The following is a 20,534-nucleotide window of genomic DNA, read 5'->3' as shown; positions in this document are numbered from 1 at the left end:
ATAATTCATTCAATTTTCCCTGTTAAATGCAATTATGTTGGTTTTCAATGTATTAATTTTCAGAACCATAATCCTCATTACATCATTTTTCACTTCACCACAACCATTCTTTATACCTTTATACATTAATATATTAAAGAGTCAAATACCAAGCATCATTTTCCTAATCCCTGCTTGTTTTTATTTATTTACAGTTCCCAAACCATTGCTGAACCATTCACTAAGAATTACAGTTAGTCTCATATGTATCAATACCTTAACCTCCATCACAAACCTCTTACTGCAGTCAACAGCCGACTTTTAAGATCATATCTATACAAAATATTCTAAAATCCAAGCCTATGCACTTTTATCAATCAGTATCTCTAAATGTATGTGAATCTTTTCAATTTCTTTAATTAAAAATGGTCAACAATTCATATTGCTAAATTTGACTAAATGTAGACATTTTAAAAGCCTACTCAGTTTTGATTCAGTATTTTAAATTTATTTTTGTTAAGTGCTATAGAAAGCTTTATTCAGAAGTTGTCCTAAGAGGTGTTTAATATGGGCCAAGTTATAAATCTGACTAGAACCTAGAGAACTGTTTATTTATTTCTAATACAATGCCCAAGAAGATTAGTACTAAGTTAGTACATAAATATCTGCTTTCATTTCCATATCCTCCTCAAGATTATGGTTTATTTTTACCTTCCCTCAAAAGTCTTTTTTCAATATATTTTTTAAGATTAACAATAAGTACTGATTGATTTTAATTATATATAACTCAATCCAAATTCATGCTTCTCAGAACCACAGAAATTGGACACAAATGTTCTTTTTTGTTTTTGCACTAAACAAATTGCCGTGAAATTCTCTGACCAAAAATGAACACACTGGAGAAAATTCAGAAGATAAGAAAAAATCCCACCAAAGTGTTGGCAAATGTGAATACATTAAATGAATAAAATATTTATGTAGGTATTTGTTGAAATTTTATTTGTTAGACTTATTTACTGCCCATTTTGTCTCGAAAAAATTGTTTTGGAAGTAACTTTTTCTTGAAAATATTTGGATTTATCAGAAAATGAAATGGGCATATTAATTTAGTTTTAAATTTTAATAGCATTTTAATATAAGTTTGCAATTTAGTAAGATTGCAAACAATGAACAAAATGACTGAGTCAGAAAAGTATATGGAGTATTTATTCAGGATCATAAAGTGTGCTCAGATAAATCTCATTCTTGGGGAGGTGGAAGATCAACTTTTATAAATAGGAAGCTGGGCCAAACAGTGTGGGAGAGAATGCAGCGGCTGAATTGATATAAAGAAGAGGGGACACTTGATAATGCAAGCCATGAGACCCAGTACCATTTTGAAACAGTTTGTAGAACTGATGACTCTCCCAAAAAGGTCCAGTAAGAGACATGCTCAGGTGCTCAGTTTGCCTATCCATGCACTGGTAACAAAACAATTATATGAGCAAATGAAGCTTCATTTTTCCATGCACAGGATCTAGGTTTTGTGTAAAACCATCCCCCCCGCCCCCGAGATCAAATAGCAGGCAAGATAAACTAAATCAGCAAACTGTAACATAAATGTATGTTTAGCATTATCTACACTAAAAAACGGAGGGACAATATTTTAAGAATCCATGCTATGATTGTGCCAATACCTCAACACATAATCAAACAGTTTGACAGAATGTAGGCCAAAAAAGGGTAATAGTTTATTTGTTGCATTTGTACACTACCCTTCTCACCTAAGGGACTCTGGACAATTCACAATAAAAAAACCAAAGCTCTTTGATCCTTTAGCCACAAGATGTCCTCATTGCTCTACATACAGGAAGAAGTTAATAAAATCATGAGCCAGAAGACAATGTACGCAGTGAAAAAGACCGAAGCCCATGAAAACCAACATTCACATTTACCACTCATACAATACACACTGATGTCATTCCCTCCCTTCACCTCCAAAGTCAAGTAAGGTAATTATTCTGTCTTGACAAGATTTTGTCTTTCAATCATTTATCTAGCTTGTTTGATCACAGTTCTGCTTCCAAGGTATGGGTTAACAGTATGTCAAAGAGATAACAACTTCAATAACATTTTCACAGCCACTCTGTTAAAATCATCCTGGAAGCACAGATATTGGAGATGGGAGTGACCTATAAGTCATTTGGCCCTTTGCCATGCCGAAACAGAATGTGATTGTACATTTATTGAAGCTTTTAACCAGTTCAGTTCTAAGGTGGCTTAGAAATGGAGCTGTTCTCCGCTTCTTTGGGAATACATCTTGTAATACAAGTGTCATTATGCTGCTGGTTCTCTCCAGATGTGCTCAACTTCAGCTCACATTTCTCCAGGTAGCATAGCCATGCCGACTAAAAATTATGGAAGTTGGGAATTCAACACATCTGGAGGGATCACATTAGAAAGCTGTTCTAGTGATAGATATAAAATATGTATATGTATTGATATACTGATATATTTATTTTATATCTCTATCTCTATCATTTGTCTGTCTGTCTGTCTGTCTGTCTGTCTGTCTGCCTGCCTGCCTGCCTGCCTGCCTGCCTGCCTGCCTATCTATCTATCTATCTATCTATCTATCTATCTATCTATCTATCTATCTATCTATCTATCTACCTACCTACCTACCTACCTACCTCTCTATCTAATCATCTATCTACCATCTCTATCTAGTAAAAAGCCTGTATGCATTTTCCAGATACCTTGTTTTAAAGAGATGATTAGAAAATCAGGATGTCAACATTCCAGATATAGTCATTTACATATTCCTTTAATTTTGAGAAAATTGGCAAAATGTCTACTAGGTTAGAGCATGTTTTGAAAAATAACAATTGCAATAGCACTTAGACTTATATACCACTTCATAGTGCTTTTCAGCCCTCTGTAAGTCTCTGTAAGCCCTCTGTCTCTGTAAGAGACAGCATATTGCCCCCAACAATCTGTGTCCTCACTTTACCAATCTCAGAAGGACGGAAGACTAGGTCAACTTTGAGCCAGCAGCCAGGATCAAACTCCTGGCATTGGGCAGAGTTAGCCTACAAAACTGCATTCTAACTACTGCACCTCCAATGTTAAGAAAGAAGTGTTTTCAGCATCATGCAGCCATAGCAGCTACCTGCTTCATTAAAGCAGTCCACTTTTTTCAGGTTCCACACATGCCTCAAATACTACTGCTATAAGAGCTACATTAACTTTAATGACCCCCTTCTTATTCATTTATCAAGATTTGCATCTCCTGAGGGTAAGCAATATCTTAGAAGATTCTCAGGTATGATGCTTCTACCTTAAACATCCTGGCAAAAATCTGTGGCCTTAGGCCCAAATGCAGGCTTTGGTCTAATTTAGATCTCTGTCCTTGAAAGTTATTGGAATTGAAGAAAAAGAGGGAGGAAAATATAAGATTGGAGAAAGATGCAACATCAGAAAAATTAAAAGGCTGTTGGATACATAAAGATGGTAGAAATAAGACACTAGGTTCCCCCAAAGTCTCTGTTCTTCCATTTTTTCCTGAGCCATAATAACTATTACCCCGCAGCCTCTATCACATTAACACCCTCTCCCCCAAAATCTCTGAATTTTACCTTGCACAAAATTGTCTGCCATGCTAAATTGTCTCTTTCTTTGTCTCTTATACTTCTCTAGGCATACATATAAATTTAAAAAAGCCTGTATCTTCTGATAATTCTTGCCTCCCCAGTCCAAGTTACGTTACTCCTGTATACCTAGCCCGACTGATATAGGTAGCTTCTCTCTATCAACACTGTGCTTAAGGATTGAAAGTTGCACGCGTTACTGTCCCACCTTTTCATTTTAGGAATTTAAGTTGTTCTACACAGCATTTCCTCCTCCTATTTTTCCTGCAGCAATGCGTGAGGTAGGTAGGTCTGGATAGGGTGATTGGTTCAAAGTCCTCCAGGAGTTTCCATGGATGAGGGTGGATTAAACCCTGGATTTAGTCGCTCCCTGGTATTCAGGATGCTGCTTATAAGCGCTATGTGCTTAGAGCTCAAAGCATTGTTAGAGACCCCCCACATCCACTTAATAGTCTGTTTCTGTTGCTCCCCTCTGGGAGGAGGTTTCCATGTATTTCTAGCAGTACTACCCAATTCTGTAATAACTTTGTTCTCTATGCCATCCATCTGGTAAACTTGCAAGATTCATTTTTCTCACCATGCACAGGTATACATAACCCGAACTAGGCTGATTTTTCTCTATCGTATATGTGGGTGTATGCATAATTCTGTATTTATTTATCTCATATTTATGTATATCGAAGGTGGTGACCCTTTGAGAGCTGAATACAAGATTTCATTTTAATGTATGCTGATTAGTGTACATTCAAAGTGACAAAGTTATTATTCTATTCCAGAGGTCCCCAACCTTTTAGGCACCAGGGACCAGTTCTGTGGACCGGATGGGGTGTGGTTTCATGTACTGTCTGCATTCTGCGGATGGGGCTTCGCTTATTTCTGCGGACCGGTTTCTGGCATGTCGCAGACTGGTGCTGGTGCACAGACTGGGGGTTGGGGACCCCTGTTCTATTCTATTCTATGGTTCTTCCCACTCCTGGTCTTAATCACTATACCACCCTGGCCACGCTGTTTGTGAGAGGAATGATTCGGGGGGGAGGGTTTTACCTGAGGTACTCGTAGAGTCCATACATAGGCAAGAAGTCAATATCAGACAGAAACATGTATGGAGTGCTGATGTGTTTCATAGCCACATTTCGCAGGAGATTCACAGGGTAGAATTGTCCCTCTTTATACACTATGTGATATCCAACATTGTGACGGCTCATGAGGACCTCCGAACCTTGTGCATAGCGCAGAAATTGTTGGGCCTCTGCATCGGAAAGATAGAGTGCCAGACTGATCGGTCCTTCCCAGTGCTTACAAATGGCTTCAAGCATCTGCAGTCTAGGAGGAGAGAAAGAAAGAAAAAATTCAGAAAAAGTCATCTTCATTAGTTTGGTTGTCGTAAGCAAGCCTTTCTGTCTTGGTGTTGATTTTTAAAAGGGCAAAAGGTGTTCAAGTCTACCATTCTCTTGGTGACTGCCTGGAGACTTCCATATATTTTTCTTGGCACTGTATAGGAAGAATTTCTTGCTTCTCTGTTTTTTGATTCCTCACCCTGAAATTCCCAGCTGGTCTCCTATCTAAGGACCAACCAGGATCAACCTTGTTTCATCCAGATGTTATATTGTGCACCTCCTTAGAGATTCACTCAAGAAAACAAGAAGAAATCCTTAGCTAAACATGGCCTGTGTTAAAACACTAGGGAATCAAAGCCTAAGAAAAAACTATTGTAGTACAACGTCTATTCTCTTTAGAAGGCAAAAAATAATTAATTTTCAAGGTTTTATGTCTCCACTGAGAGCAGGGAAAGGAACAAATGCAGCAGTTTTATGTAATTGTTGCAGAAGAAAACATGTGTTTTTCTAAACAGTGAAAACAGATAAGCCAAGAAGTAGGAAGGGATAAGTAATTACTTCACTGTTCATTTTATTATGTTCACAAGGAATGCAAGGCCAGTGTGGTTAAAAAAAAAGCTTAATAAATTAAAAAGGCAAAAATAGAAGCTCCATCAAACAAATAATAATAGTAATAAAAGTCTAATAGTAAAAACGGTTGTTTTGTGTTCAGGAAAACAAGGCTTTCTGTTAAATATGGTGAATCACTAATACCTACAGAAGAAAACATTAATGATGAACAGTTTAAATAATTTATTTCCAAAATATGCCATGGGTGTTTTAACAAGCACAATACAATCTTGCATTAATTAACAGCACCACACTATAATCCATGTTCTTTCAGGATCTTTTCCCATTCTTAGTAGATTTAATTAAAATACATGATTATGAAGATATAAGTGCTAAAAACCATATGACTTTATGTGAAGCTGTTTTTATTCAGAGATGCAATCGTTTTCCTGTCTCTTTTGCTTATTAACGTCAGGATAAGAAATGTCCATCAAAATCCATTTCATTTCAGACATCCTGTGAAATAAGCAACCTTATACCCAGAATTCATTCATTTTGGGAACAAGGCTTTAGTACAATTGTGGGGAAGTGATCAGAAGCATCTGATTCCTGGTTATATTAACCACTAATGGTGTGTGAGATGTTTTGAATTTAATGTAATTATTTCAAATGTGAATAGTTTGAATTGGAAATTTCCTTCCTTCCTTCCTTCCTTCCTTCCTTCCTTCCTTCCTTCCTTCCTTCCTTCCTTCCTTCCTTCCTTCCTCCCTTCCCTCCTTTCTTCCTTCCTTCCCTCCTTTCTTTCTTTCTTTCTCTTTCTTTCTTTCTTTCTTTCTTTCTTTCTTTCTTTCTTTCTTTCTTTCTTTCTTTCTTTCTTTCTTTCACTCTAGACAATGTATACAGATAAAAGCCACCATAAAAATAAAAACCCATGTAAGCCACATCACCAATGTGATTACCTAGCTACCTGTTCCAAGTACCTGGTAGAACAGCCAGGTTTTCAGAGCATTAAGAAAGGATAACAGGGTTAGGGCCCTTCTGATCTCTTGGGGGATGCTGTTCCCATGAGGTAGGTGTTATCACAGACAATGCATTATTCTGGGACCAGCAATTGTTTGGTGGAAGGGATCCAGGCATGCCCTCCCTATTCACCCGGGTGAGGTAGGCAGAAACAACGAGTGGTTTACCTTGGTCCTATGCCATGTATAGCTTTATACATGGTAATCAGCACCTAGAATATCTTACTAACTACAGTAAAGGTCACAATTGGGCCAAAGGATCTTATCATTTACTGAATCAAGCCAAGGACACTCTATGGTATCAATACATCACAGTTTATAAGTAATGATTAAATTTAAATTAAATTTAAATAAGGAAACCATTGTTTACAATCAGCTCTATGTGGCCATGCCAAAAAAGCCAGAATGAAAGTAGAACCTGTGCTGAGGTACCATTAAACTATAGGAGTTTTATATTCTTACATCCATCCACTTTAAGAAAAGTTTTTCCATGTCTAGTGCATCACAACAATTATTTATCTTAACTGTTGATAGTTCCACTACTTCAAGGAAAACTATTTCTAATATTTGCTTAGGTCTACAGTATATTGGTTATTAAGTATTGAGAAATATTCATGGACAGTTTACTATGACTTAACTTTAATATCTATCATTGGATAGGTCTATGATGCTGCTTAATAAACTGCTGTAATTTATTACTGATAATATTTTATGTGAGATGGATAGATGGGTGAAATGTTTTTAATGCCTTCTTTTGCCCCCAACTCCCTTCAGATGATTGAAAAAGCTGCTTCAATAGAGTGTAGAATTTATAGATATTATACAATGTAATATGTGTACTAATGTAATATATTTGTAAGCTACCTTTTTCATCCAAAATACCGGTATGTCAAAAATATTTTAAAAGTATCAGATAACCTTAAAGCACTCAGAATTACCGTAAACCAAAACTATCCAGAATAATCAATGTGCAACTAGACCCAATCCTGAATAGTGATAATCAAATTATAATACTTAGCTCCAAAGCTGGGGATGGAGAAGATTTTCAGCAACAACAGCTGTAAAGCAAGCATGTTACCTGAGGCCATTTCCTCAATAGTCATTTATAGCATCTTTAGTGTCACCAGCCACTATGGTGAAGGCCTATTTTCATTACTGATACATCAGCAGATCAATGCTATAAATTGTAGGTGTGAAAACGAACTGAATCATTCAGAGGGTAGCATTCTGTAATGGATGGATATCACAAGAGAAAGGGCTCTAAACAAGTCTATTCCTATATTTGTTTTTATCAATACAGATGTAGAACTGAAAGCGTTAACTGGATCATTGAGGGAAACATATTGTATTAGCTCTCTAACCTGCGTAAAAACGCTCAGTCAAACCAGAGATTACATTTCTGCACATACAGTAGATAGAGTGCTGTTGAGACCTTCAGGCTAAGAATTCAGGGTAGCAGTTCCATGATCAACTAACTCCCTCATGCTGTGTGAACTATTGACTTGGGAGTTGTTAATTTTGCTCACACCCAACCCTAAAGGGGCACGTGAAGATTTTCTTCTGTCCCTTGGTAGTTTTCTTCTCCTGGCCACAAGGGGAGAAGGGGGCAATGAAAAAAAGAGATAAAGAGAGGATTAATAAGTCTTCTGAGTCTGTACACAGTAGCAACGGATCCAATTGTATCACACTGGATTTTTTAAATTCTATCTCCAGAGAGGAAAGGGGATAAAAAATAAAAAAAGGAAGGCAGCTGGAAATGCAGCCACCCTGACACTTCTGGGAGAAATGGAAAAAAATGGCCAGCATCACAGCTCAGTTTATCGACTGAGAGAAGGAATGACTGAGTTGTTTTAGGAACTGATAAAAGCAAAAAGAAATTAACAGGCCATTGTTCTAATGAATTTCTAGTCTACTATTTCTTTGTAAAAAGAGATCTGTGTTAATCTATGGTGGCAAATAAACAGGAAGAACCTGGAAGCATCTTTTCTGACTAGCAAATACATTTTATTCATGGAAGTGCATGCTTTTTAGTAAAATTTGTTAGTTGGAAAAGATGCTATTGGAATACTGATTTAGTATTTCCCTTATAGCTATTTTGCAAAAGCTGCGTAGTTTTAGTAAAGGTAATAAGTAAACGGTGAAGAAAATAATCCAAGCTATTCATGGGGAATATATAGCAAGCTATTCTTATTTGTCTGCTTTGCAGATTTTTCTGCTTATCGGTGGAGTTTCAAATGAAGTTTGAAAAGTAATTAAAAGAGAGAAAAACATTTTCAGTTCAGCTTATCAAACTATAATTCTCAAATGCTGTAGAATAGCTAAAGGTTGCATTAAAAAGCAAATGAGTAAATTATTAACACAAACCCAGATCTTTCATTAATCCAAAGTGAAAGAGGAGATTTGTATGACTCCCATCCTTATGACATTTCAGAAACTATCAAAAATTGATTGTTCTCCCAGGTCTTAGAATGGTTCTGCATCCCGTTTTAGTTTAGCTTAGTTATGTCAGGTTTAAGAATGTGATGAGTTTGGCATTTTCTTTTTTTAATAAACTGCCCAGAAGTGTCAAAGAGACAGGATCCTTCAAATTTAGATTAAATAAATGAAAAATATATATCAGAGGTGTCATTCAAAAGAAAAGAAAAGATAAGAAACCACAAGGATCTCACTGCATCTATAAACATTCCGGAAAAGGTAAAAATAGCAATCATAGCGATCACCAATGTAAGCTTCATCTTCAGACATTGTCTTCTCTGAACCAACTCTGTTCCGAGGTTAAAAAAAAAAGAGTATTGTCCTCTTCTCCTATCTTCCTGGTCTTGCAGTACAAGAAGACAGTTTTTTTTAATGGTCTAGCCTTCCATTCCAAGAGAATACTTATTTCAGTTGTTGAATGAGGGAAAAAACCTCTCATGACAAGAAAACAGAAGGCTTTTGTCTCTGAGTCTGAGAGATTTTTCAATATGTCTGGAAACTGCTCTCTATTTTGCTTCGTTCTTCTCAATGGTTCTCTTGCATGTTCAGATCTTAATATATTATTTCCGATAACAGTTCACCTTAAAACTTGGATGCTGCTACAAAACTAGTCTCTGCCCTAGGACTGGTATCCAGAGGAAGCAGATTATAACGTTCTGCAAACAAATTGATCTAGTCCTCTCTTTCTGCTGCATGCCTTGCTAGATTAAACACATTAGCTGCATCAATTATTAGTATTTCAGCTTGTCCATCCTAATGACAATAACACAGAAAATGAGTGCAACTGCTGTAGGAGAAATGTAATTTGAAAAAAGAAAAAGGTTTGAAGATGATTGAAAAAAAACCATACAAGAACTCACACACTGAAACACATAACAGGAAATAAAATGGCTGAGTAATTCTTTAGCAGGAATAGTATTTGCTGATTTTTCATGAAAGAAAGATTCACTAAGTCTGATAAATAACATACCAATAGCGAAGAGAAGCCTAAAATAGGATAGAATAGATAGGGACAGGATGGGACTAACAGAATGAGTAGTATGTTTTTCTTCTCTGAATAAAGACAAGTCCCTCCATCCATCAATAAAAAATCTTCATTTGAATCCAAAGTGAATTAAAATCCTGGAGGAAAAGCATATATATGTTTGCTGGATTTACTAATTCTCTGTGGCATTCACTTGGTGTTTGATGTTCTTTTGAAAGATTTACCAAACAACAAAGTAACACCCCCGCCCCTGAGAAATGTTTCCTATATTAAAAATCAACAGAATAGGGATTGGTGAAAATTGCAAATGATGTTTAAATAAGGCTGAGATGAGAGCTAAGCAGTGCCATGGTTTCTATAAACCTAGGGTTGTTTCATCAAAGTTATTTAATCTGACTTGAATTTTTAGAGATTCCATCAATAAAAATTCTTCACTTGAATCCAAAGTGAATTAAAATCCTGGAGGAAAAGCATACATATGTTTGCTGGATTTACTAATTCTCTGTGGCATTCACTTGGTGTTTGATGTTTTTTTGAAAGATTTACCAAACAACAAAGTAACAACCCCCGCCCCTGAGAAATGTTTCCTATATCCTATATCCTATATCCTATCCTAATCCTATATCCTATATCCTATCCTAATCAATAGAATAGGGATTGGTGAAAATTGCAAATGATGTTTAAATAAGGCTGACATGAGAGCTAAGCAGTGCCATGGTTTCTATAAACCTAGGGTTGTTTCATCAAAGTTATTTAATCAGACTTGAATTTCTAGAGATTCCATGTGCGGGAACATTGATTGTATTGTCAACTGGAGGAATGGAGGTCTTGTGCATATTACAGGTTACATTCTGCCTATGTAACTCTGATTTCATTTTAAATGAAAACACATCTCTTCCTTCCTTATACAAATTACAGCATCCAAAGGAAGGCAGGTCGCAGGAAATGAGATGAAAGGATTCTGTTAGGTTCTTATATGATGGATGGACATTTTATTGCTTGGGTATAATTGGCAGGCATTTTAGAGTAATATGGTAAAGAAATAAGTTGGGTTTATTCAGCTAATTTATTAGGAAAAAAATGAAAATAAAGGGCAACTAGATCTTTCCTCAACAAAATACTTGTCTGCATTGAAAGGAAATTATCAGGTACAAATGTAGTGAAGTTTTTCAGTGCTGTAAAACAATTTATCCTACAGATGAGTCCAAAACTCTGGTTCTTTTTTGCCACTTTTGTATGTGCAGAATACCGACAACAGTAACTACCCTTCCTGCTTGCCTCTGGAATGTCTTTGAAATCTGCAACTCATTACAAGGTAAGGAGATGACCTGGTGAATAGGGGAAGATCTTGCCTCTTCCAAAAAATGTGAACCTTTTTAGACCCAACAGGTGGTCCACGCTAGATGGCCTTGAGGTAAGGATTAAAGTGTGCCCCACACAAACATGTATTGCCTTTTACAGATCTGTATTTCTTATATGCGTATCAAGGACACTGGTAACTGTAGGTCAAAAAAATAATTTACAAAAAAAAATCAATATAACTCAACTAAGAGAACTATGATGCAGAAGCAAATAGAGAATTAATGAAAATATCTTCTTGAGTCACCATTCAGTATTTCTGGGTTATTCCTTTTTCTAAGTAATTCCATATATCTAACCTAACTGCAAACAAAATCAATCAATCCATTCCAAACACATAATTGTCTCAAATATACATCATAGAAATTTCTCACTCTAAGCCTGATCTTCCACTTCTTGTTAGTCTAACTGCTAGTTCTTCAAAAGAAAAGGAACCAGCTGTGGTATTTATGGCCCAAAGCCTTAAAATATTCTTTCTTCTGCCAAGAGATTACATATAAAATTTTCTAAAATCACCAACTGGAAGTAATTGCATATGCTTAAACTCTCTATGAGAATATAACATTACATTCCTTACCTGTCCATAGAGAGCTGTGCCACCAGGGTCACATCAGTGTTATCTGTAGCAAACTCATATTCATAGTGTAGGAAATATAGGTGAGTCCGATGGACAGTGAAACGCTCACGCCGAAACTCATAACATAAGTCATCTTCATCTAGCTCAGATAGTTGTTTCTGTAGCTAATACACAAAAGCACAAAAATCAGCACAAAACTATAAACAAGAGAATATTAATTAGAATCTTTTATTGAAGAACAAATATAAAATCAAGTATCTTATATGATATCAAGTATATGACCGCCCCCTGCCCAAACCATAAAGTCAGTTTACAAGCCCTAAATGAAGAGCTACTTCGCACTTGTCAATGGGGGATTAATAGAGGTCAATGATTTCTGTTTTACCCTCCATAAATGGTTCCCTGCCTCTTTTTGGTGATGTGGTAACCAGGCAATTTGGATAAGCCCAAGATGACAATTTGGATAAGCCCAGGCTTAAAATTCCTGCAACTGTTTAATTAAGTGCCTTAGACACAAGATGCCTGGGGCCACTGATGGTAATTCCTGACAGCTCATCCTAAATTTTGTGGAAAATTTGAGCTATGTGTTGTGGTCCACCCTGCAGTAGTAAATGAATGTTCTACCTCTCTGTGTAAGTATTACAGCATACAGATTTTCTTTGTAGACAGTAGGACCACTGCGCTGTTTGGCTCAGACACCAAAATGTCTTCTGTAGTTCTGGGTGTGAGCCACCCTTGGCAGTTTACCAAATGCCTTACTACCAATCTTGCTGACTGCAAAAAATCACCTCCATTTGCATGCCATATTTTAAGAAATTCAACTGAAGCCAACCTATGACCATTTCATTTAAGAGAGAGAGAGAGAGAGAGAGAGAGAGAGAGAGAGAGCGAGAGAGAGAGCAAAGCTATACTATGGGGATGACTATGACCTCTATGGCAGGGGTCCCCAACCCCTGGTCCATGGACCAATACCGGTCAGCGGCATGCCAGCAACTGGTCTGCACAAACAAGCAAAGCCCCATCCATAGGATGCAGACAGCACACAAAACCACACACTTTATGGTCTGTGGAAAAACCTTTCTCCACAGAACTGGTCCCTGGTGCCCAAAGGTTTGGGGACCTCTGCTCTATTGCATGAAGTAAAGTGTTCTGTTCCAGCCCAGTGGCGTAGCGTGGGTTGTCAGCACCCGGGGCAAGGCAACCGGAAGCAGAAATAGAGGGGCGGGCGGGCGGTGACATCATGGCACTGCTGAAAAGACGCGCCCCGCAGCGGCGTAGACTTTCCAAGAAGAGTCGCGCGCATGCGGGATGCTTCCGGGTCCCTCTCGAGGGCGGCTGGGCGGGGCTTCGACCTGCAAGAGCCGCTGCATTCAAGCTTGCACGTGAGCCCCGCTAAATAAAGCCATGCATGCGCACGAAGCTAGGCCGGCCGGCCGGCGGGTCCGTCTTCGCTCGGCCAAACCTGCCAGGGCGCCTGCGGGGCGCTTGCGGTTGGCCTGAGCCTGGGCGGAGAGTTGGCCGCTTCTATTTATTTTATTCAGTTTATGTGGCCGCCCATCTCACCTGCCGGACTCATTTCGCTTTGCAAGAAAGAGCAGCTCGAGAGCGGAGCCAAGCCGACTCTGTGCAGCCCTTGGGGCTCCCTGAGCAGCTCAGTGCGAGCGCGCCCCCCCAGATGTTGCGCCCGGTGCGGCCGGCCCCCCCTGCACCCCCCACGCTACGCCACTGTTCCAGCCTACAACTGGCCCTGTTTGAATGTCAGGGAGAATCCCTTTTTATAGTCAACAGGCTGGAAAAACCCAACCAAATTTATTTACAAAGAAATCAAAAGTGCAAACAAGAATTAAACCAAAAGTTCAAACAAGAGTTAAACAGGAATAACAGACCAGGCCTCTAGCAGAAGATCTTCAAACGGTTGCCTTCAGCAACCAGCACCTTCCACACCTTCCCCTTTTATCAGCAGTCCCAAGGCATGGCTTCTCATTGCCTTCTTCTCCTCTCACCGAGTTGCCTCATTGCCTTTCTCTGTTCTACTCTGCTGGATTGCCTCCTGCTCCTAGCGTCCCTGAATAGATCCAGCTGTGAATCATCTACATCCAATACCTCATGCTCACATGGCTGAGTCTGATGAGGAACATGACGGGAGGGGCCAGGCTGAGAGTCCTGCAGTGCATCGGAACCTCCCTCTGACACCAAAGGCTCTCCAAACCCCTTCTCCTCCTCCTCTTCAGAATCATCAGACTCAGCTGCCAGTATCACAGGCTGATGCTGAATCACAACACTATCCCGCACCGCAGGGCTCTTCCCCCGGGTCTACCGATCCGCATGCGGTCGGGATGGGAATTGTTCATGGAAGGCAGACACCAAAGCAGGAGCATGAATGGTGGTCACATCTTCCCAGATGAACTCCTCTGATCCGTAGCCTTTCCATTCGATCAGGCACTGGAAACGAACTTTCAGCAAACAGGAGTCCCGAATGCTGGCGACCTGTACTCGGGGGTGCTGTCTTCATCATGATGTTCCGGTGGGGGAGGTTCTGCTTGGCGGAGTGGACACGCCAGTTGCTTGGGGACCATCAGAGACCAATGAAAGACCAGATGCACATGCAGGGAACGTGGCAGAGTTAAACAATAGGCGACCGGATTGATGACAGCCTCAATTGGGAACGGTCCTAAATATCGGTGGTCTAACTTCTTAGCTGGCCGGGTTGGCGGTAGGTTCCTGGTGGACAGCCAGACCCGATCTCCCACTGATAGTGGAGGCGTATCCCACCTCGACCGATCAGCAAATCTTTTGTAATCGGCCTTGGCCTTCTCTAACTGTTGCCGCACCAATCGATGGATCGCTTGTAACTCTGCCATGTAGTCATTTGCTGCTGGCTCCGGTGAGTCTAACGGGGAAAGGGGGAAAAACTAGAGGTGATATCCCACATTGGCCAAGAATGGTGTCATCTTTGTGGAAGTGTGCTGCAAATTGTTGAATGCAACCTCAGCTATGGCCAGATAGTCCACCCATTTGTTTTGCTGTTGATTGACACAGCAGTGCAAACATTGCTCTAGAATTCCGATGACCTTCTCTGTCCCCCCGTCAGTTTGGGGATGATGAACGGACGAGAGGCAAATCGTGGCATCCAACACCTGCATCAACTCCTGCCAGAAACGGGCTGTAAACTGGGCCCCTCTATCAGATACGACTCTATCAGGGAGGCCGTGCAGCCGAAATACCTGCTGGATAAACATATGACAAGTGGTGCGGGCTGACGGTAAACCATGACATGGGATGAAATGCACCATCTTGGTCAGCATGTCCACTACCATGAACACTGTCGTAAAACCAGAAGACAGGGGTAAATCTGTCAGAAAGTCCATGGACACAGCCCCCCAGGGTCTTTTAGGTATTGGCAAGGGCTGCAGTAATCCAGGCAGGGCCCCTGTCACTGACTTGGCCTGCCTACATGGGATACAGGAAGTGACATAGGCCTGGACGTCATGTCAGACTCGGGGCCACCAGAAGGTATGGGAGACCAAGTTCAGGGTCTTGAACAGGCCAAAATGCCCCGCCGCCGGGTTATTGTGACACTGGCTGAGGATGAGTCCCCTGAATGGCCCTTCCAGAACATAGAACCGGTCACGATAAAATAAGAGTCCATCTGTGACTGTCCATGGAGAATCTGGCCCCACCTCCTCCTTCCGCTGAGCCACCCACACATTCTGCTGCTGTGCCTCCCGAATCCGAGCCCGTATATCTATTGGCTCCTGCACCGCAGCAAAAGACTCGATGGGGAGCACTGTCCTGGGCAGAAGCTTGTCTTCCACTTGTGAATATTTGGGCTTCCTGGACAGAGCATCCGCTTTTTGTTGTGACCGCTAGGTATGTACTTGACTCGGAAATTGAACCTCATTGATTTGTGCTTAGATTGCAAGCCGCCCTGAGTCTTCGGAGAAGGGCGGGATATAAATGGGATTACAAATAAACACCTTGCAAAGAAAAGAGACCACCGAATCTGGTGTTGGTTCAATTTCCGAGTGGTCTGCAGGCTTTCCAAATTCTTATGGTCCATCCGGACCTCTATTTGATGCTGTGCCCCCTCCAGATGATGCCTCCAGGCCTCGAACGCCACTTTGATGGCCAGCAGCTCCTTGTCCCAGATGGTATAGTTGCGCTCTGATGGATTCAGTTTCCGCGAATGGTCCACCTCCACAACAAACGGCCGTTGCGAGTCAGGATGCTTCAAGATGGGCTCCTTCATGAAGGCTTCCTTCAAAGCCTGGAAAGCCCATTGTTCTGGAGCATCCCACTGAAACTGAGTCTTCTACAGTAGCCGAGTGAGGGGGGCTGTCAGGGTAGCAAACCCAGGGATGAAAGCTCGATAGTATTTGGCGAACCCAAGAAGTTGCTGAACATCCTTCACACGACATGAGGGTTGCCAACTCTGCAAAGACTCAACCTCACTCGGCTCCATGGCGATGCCCTCAGGAGAAATGCAGTGACCCAGAAAATCGATGGTCACCCGGTAGTACTGGCACTTCTCCAATTTGGCATACAGCCGATGTTCTCGGAGTCACTGCAGTACCTGACAGAGATGCTGATGGTGCATCTCTTGCAATGGGGAGTAGATCATAACAAAGTGATCTAACAAATCCCAGAAAATATCGTTCATGAAATGCTGGAACACGGCGGGGGCATTGGTCAGGCCAAACGGCATCACCGTGTATTCAAAGTGTCCGTATTGAGTACCAAATGCCGTCTTCCACTGATCACCCGACTGAGCTCTAATAAGGTTGTAAGCTCCATGCAAGTCCAGTTTCGTGAAGATCTTTGCCTCCCAAAGTCGGTCCAAGAGTTCGGGGATGAGGGGCAGCAGGTAATGATTGCGCACCGTAATGGCGTTTAATTTTCTATAATCGCAGCAAAGCCACAATTCACCGGACTTCTTTTTGACAAAGACCACGGGTGCAGACACTGGCAATGATGAGGGCCAGATGAAACCCCGAGCCAAATTCTTGTTGAGAAAGTCCTGCAATGCAGCCAACTCAGGGTCTGACATGGAGTATAAACGCCCCACTGGGAGAGGCATGTCAGGGACTAAATCAATGGGGAAGTCATAGGGCCTGTGCGGGGTAATTGATCCACCTCTGTCTCGCTGAACACATCAGCCTAATCAGTTCGGAAGGCAAGGAAACCCCTGGGGAACCCTCAATCTGGCCGGCACAGATATGGCAGGTGTGGTCCACGCACTGTAAGCTTGAGAAGGTGACCAAGTTCTGTGACCAATAGATCTGTGGGTCATGCATCTGGAGCCACGCCAGTCCCAAGACCAAGGGGAAATGCAGATCTGAGGTGATATAAAACTGGATGGCCTCCTCATGGGAACTGATGACCATACACAACGGTTGTGTGGCGGCCTTAATTGGCCCAGACAGGAGCACTCGACCATCGATAGTCTCCACTAACATGGGCGGTTCACCGGGCACTGGGGAACAGCCCATTTGGCCACAAATGCTGAGTCCATAAAATTTGTGGTGGCCCCAGAGTCAATTAAGGCATGGACTGGAATCCCCTTCGGCTTTCCGGGGAGGATCAGACATGCCTCCAATATCAGATGCTGTGGAGGTCCACTGGCAGCATCGGAAAGATGTCGCTCGGTATTGTGGGACACCTGACCTAACACAACTTTTAGATCGGGCTCAGGGCGTTTCCCGATAGAGGAGTCAGGGGCTTTCTTGGGGCAGACTCAGTCACTGACGCCCGTCATCACTTCTTTGGGCAGAAGGCAGCCAAATGCCCAGGTCCCCACAGTAAAAACACAACCACCCCGAATGTCACCTGTTCATTTCTGCCACCGATAGACGAGGCCTGGCAGCACCTAGCTCCATTGGCTCCTCCCTCTGAACCGGGGTCTCACGCACAACAGAGGCCGCAGGGGTCTCTGGGGTGGCATGGTGACTCCTTTGCTGCTGCAGCCAAGCGTCGATCCATAGATAAAGATGGATCAGCCCATTGAGGTCTGAGGGAATATCAACACGGGCCAGCTCATCCAACATCTCTTCCGACAATCCATCCTGGAAAGCGTCCACAAGCGCAGTCTCATTCCAGGCTGAATCCTGGCTAAGCAGCCAAAAATCACTGATATAGCTCTGTAGGGGGCGTTGACCTTGCCTCAGAGCTTTCAGGCATCAGGTAGCAGTCCGCCTCTTTATGGGATCCTCATACATCAGATGCATATGATTACAAAACCCCACAAAGTTGTCCAACAATGGACTAGGTTGGGCCAGCAGGGGTGTGCCCCAACGAGCTGCATCACCAGAAAGAAGGCTTAACACAAACCCCACCTTATCCCAGTCAGTGGGGAAATCAGCTGCTCTTATGCTGATAAATAGCTGGCATTGTCCCAGGAAAGCAGGAAACATATCTGGATTGCCATTAAATTTATCCGGCATCGCAACTTAGCATTTTTTCCTGGGTGGTGGTGATGGTGTTGGTGGTGGTGCAGCATGGACCTGTGCTTGTAATTGAGCCACCTGAGCTGCCAACAAAGCAAGTTGCTGGGTGAGCTGGGCATTCTCAGCACGTAGCTGCTCCATAATAGTAACGGGTGGGAGGCTGAAGGCAACCTGTTCTGTTCCAGCCTACAACCGGCCCTGTTTGAATGTCAGGGACAACCCCCTTTTATAGTCAACAGGCTGGAAAAACCCAACCAAATTTATTTACAAAGAAATCAAAAGTTCAAACAAGAGTTAAACCAAAAGTTCAAACAAGAGTTAAACAGGAATAACAGACCAGGACTCCAACAGAAGATCTTCAAACGGTTGCCTTCAGCAACCAGCATCTCCCACACCTTCCCCTTTTATCAGCAGTCCCAAGGCATGGCTTCTCATTGCCTTCTCCTCCTCTCACCGAGTTGCCTCATTGCCTTTCTCTGTTCTATTCTGCTGGATTGCCTCCTGCTCCTAGTGTCCCTGAATAGATCCAGCTGTGAATCATCTATGTCCAATACCTCGCGCTCACACGGCTGAGTCTGATGAGGAACATGATGGGAGGGGCCAGGCTGAGAGTCCTGCAGTGCATCAGAACCTCCCTCTGACACCAAAGGCTCTCCAAACCCCTCCTCCTCCTCCTCTTCAGAATCATCAGACTCAGCTGCCAGTATTACAGGCTGACGCTGAATCACAACAGAAGGAAAGCTGGCTGTGGCAATGAACAGAAAATATACAAGAGGGAGAGATAGGTATGTTCTCTTAGGCCTCCTCCTCTAAACTCACACAGAAATAGGTATGTCACCACAAACATTTGAACAAACATTTGCTTGCAAACATTTTGCAGACATCATTATTCAGTTATCTAAACTACAAATTGCAGGGTGTGTGGTAAATAAATCATAGCGCCTCTAAGCATTATTAAAACAACAAAAGGTTGATCATTTTTTTAATGTAGTATAAAATGGCTTCCTTTCTACAAATTTTAAAATAAAACTACCTATTTTAGAATTGCTGGACTTTGTGGGCAGAGAGAGATGGTACATGATGCGAATCTCTGCAGGGACAGTGCATTACTGTGATGGAAAAATATTCTTCTCCACAGCAGCATGCAGAAGGAAATCCCCCAGGGCTCCTTGCTAAGAGCAGCATTTTATATTTCCTCAGACACTGAGAGGTGTGAAAATAAAAGGGCAAGTATGCCACAAGAATTTAGAAAGCTGTTGCATTCCAGGTTGGGCTTTTACCCATGCAAGATCTCAGAAAGCATTTTTTACCTCCTTCCCATCTCTTCAAATAGAATGGAAACTGGCATTTCCTTCACACCACGTCTGATGGGGCACCAACGAAATGGGAACTAAAATTGCTTCTGACTCAAGTAACTCTACTCAGGGATTCCAACCCTTATTTCTGCTTGTTTACCTTCAATCATTTGCCACACTAGCTAGGGATAATGGGAATTATGATCAGACACCTTCAGGAACCAAATGCTGAGAATTACTGTGTTAGGATATGAAATATATACTCACAGTCAAGTTTACACGTACACATATATACCCATGTCCATAGTCACATGACACCTAATCAATTTCCTATTTTGCAGTAGTATCCTAAGCAGGGCTTTTTTTCTCATAGAACGCTCAGAACGGGGTTCCGGCACCTTTTTTGGATGGAACCTTGTAGGGTAGGCAAGGCAGGTTGCATGACATGTGTGAGTTCCGGCACCTTTTTCTTTTACAAAAAAGCACTGATCCTAAGCATTCTCTTAGCAGTTCCATCTCATTTTGTTCTCTATTTCAAAGAGCCTTTTAATTTGATTATCTATATACCCATCTTTTCATCCAAATCCATGAACAGCTTGACTGCAACAATATATCACCTTTCGTAATAGCCCAGGGTCGTATCAAGTATGGACAGGTTTTAATATCATCACTTGGTTGGCACTAAGAACCCGTGCTTCATAACAGCCATGTGAAATAGCAACAGAGTTCAGACTACACCACATATAAGCTACTGCAACTTTTTTTTCTGTTATCCACTGCCAAATCTAGAATTTTCTATATCACCTCCACAAGCAAGTTTCTGTAAGTTTCACATGATAAGGTTCTGATCTAAACCACAGTCTAAGTAAAAAAAAAACCCAATAAAT

General features: G+C 41.6%; 1 protein-coding gene across 3 annotated transcripts in view; it reads right to left on the bottom strand.

Moving 5' to 3' along the window:
- The window catches only part of LARGE1 (LARGE xylosyl- and glucuronyltransferase 1), a 375,788-nt gene that overhangs the window by 14,471 nt on the left and 340,783 nt on the right, over positions 1 to 20,534 (bottom strand). For all 3 annotated transcript variants that reach the window (XM_083365626.1, XM_083365625.1, XM_083365627.1), the window contains 2 exons: positions 11,910 to 12,073; positions 4,653 to 4,931 (listed from right to left, as the gene is read on the bottom strand). In XM_083365626.1, coding sequence (XP_083221752.1) covers positions 4,653 to 4,931; positions 11,910 to 12,073 — 443 coding nt within the window. The remainder of the gene's footprint in view (positions 1 to 4,652; positions 4,932 to 11,909; positions 12,074 to 20,534) is intronic.

Source organism: Vipera ursinii (genome assembly GCF_947247035.1).
Source record: "Vipera ursinii genome assembly, chromosome: 6".
Lineage (NCBI taxonomy): Eukaryota > Metazoa > Chordata > Lepidosauria > Squamata > Viperidae > Vipera > Vipera ursinii.
This window is presented reverse-complemented; position numbering and strand designations above follow the sequence as displayed.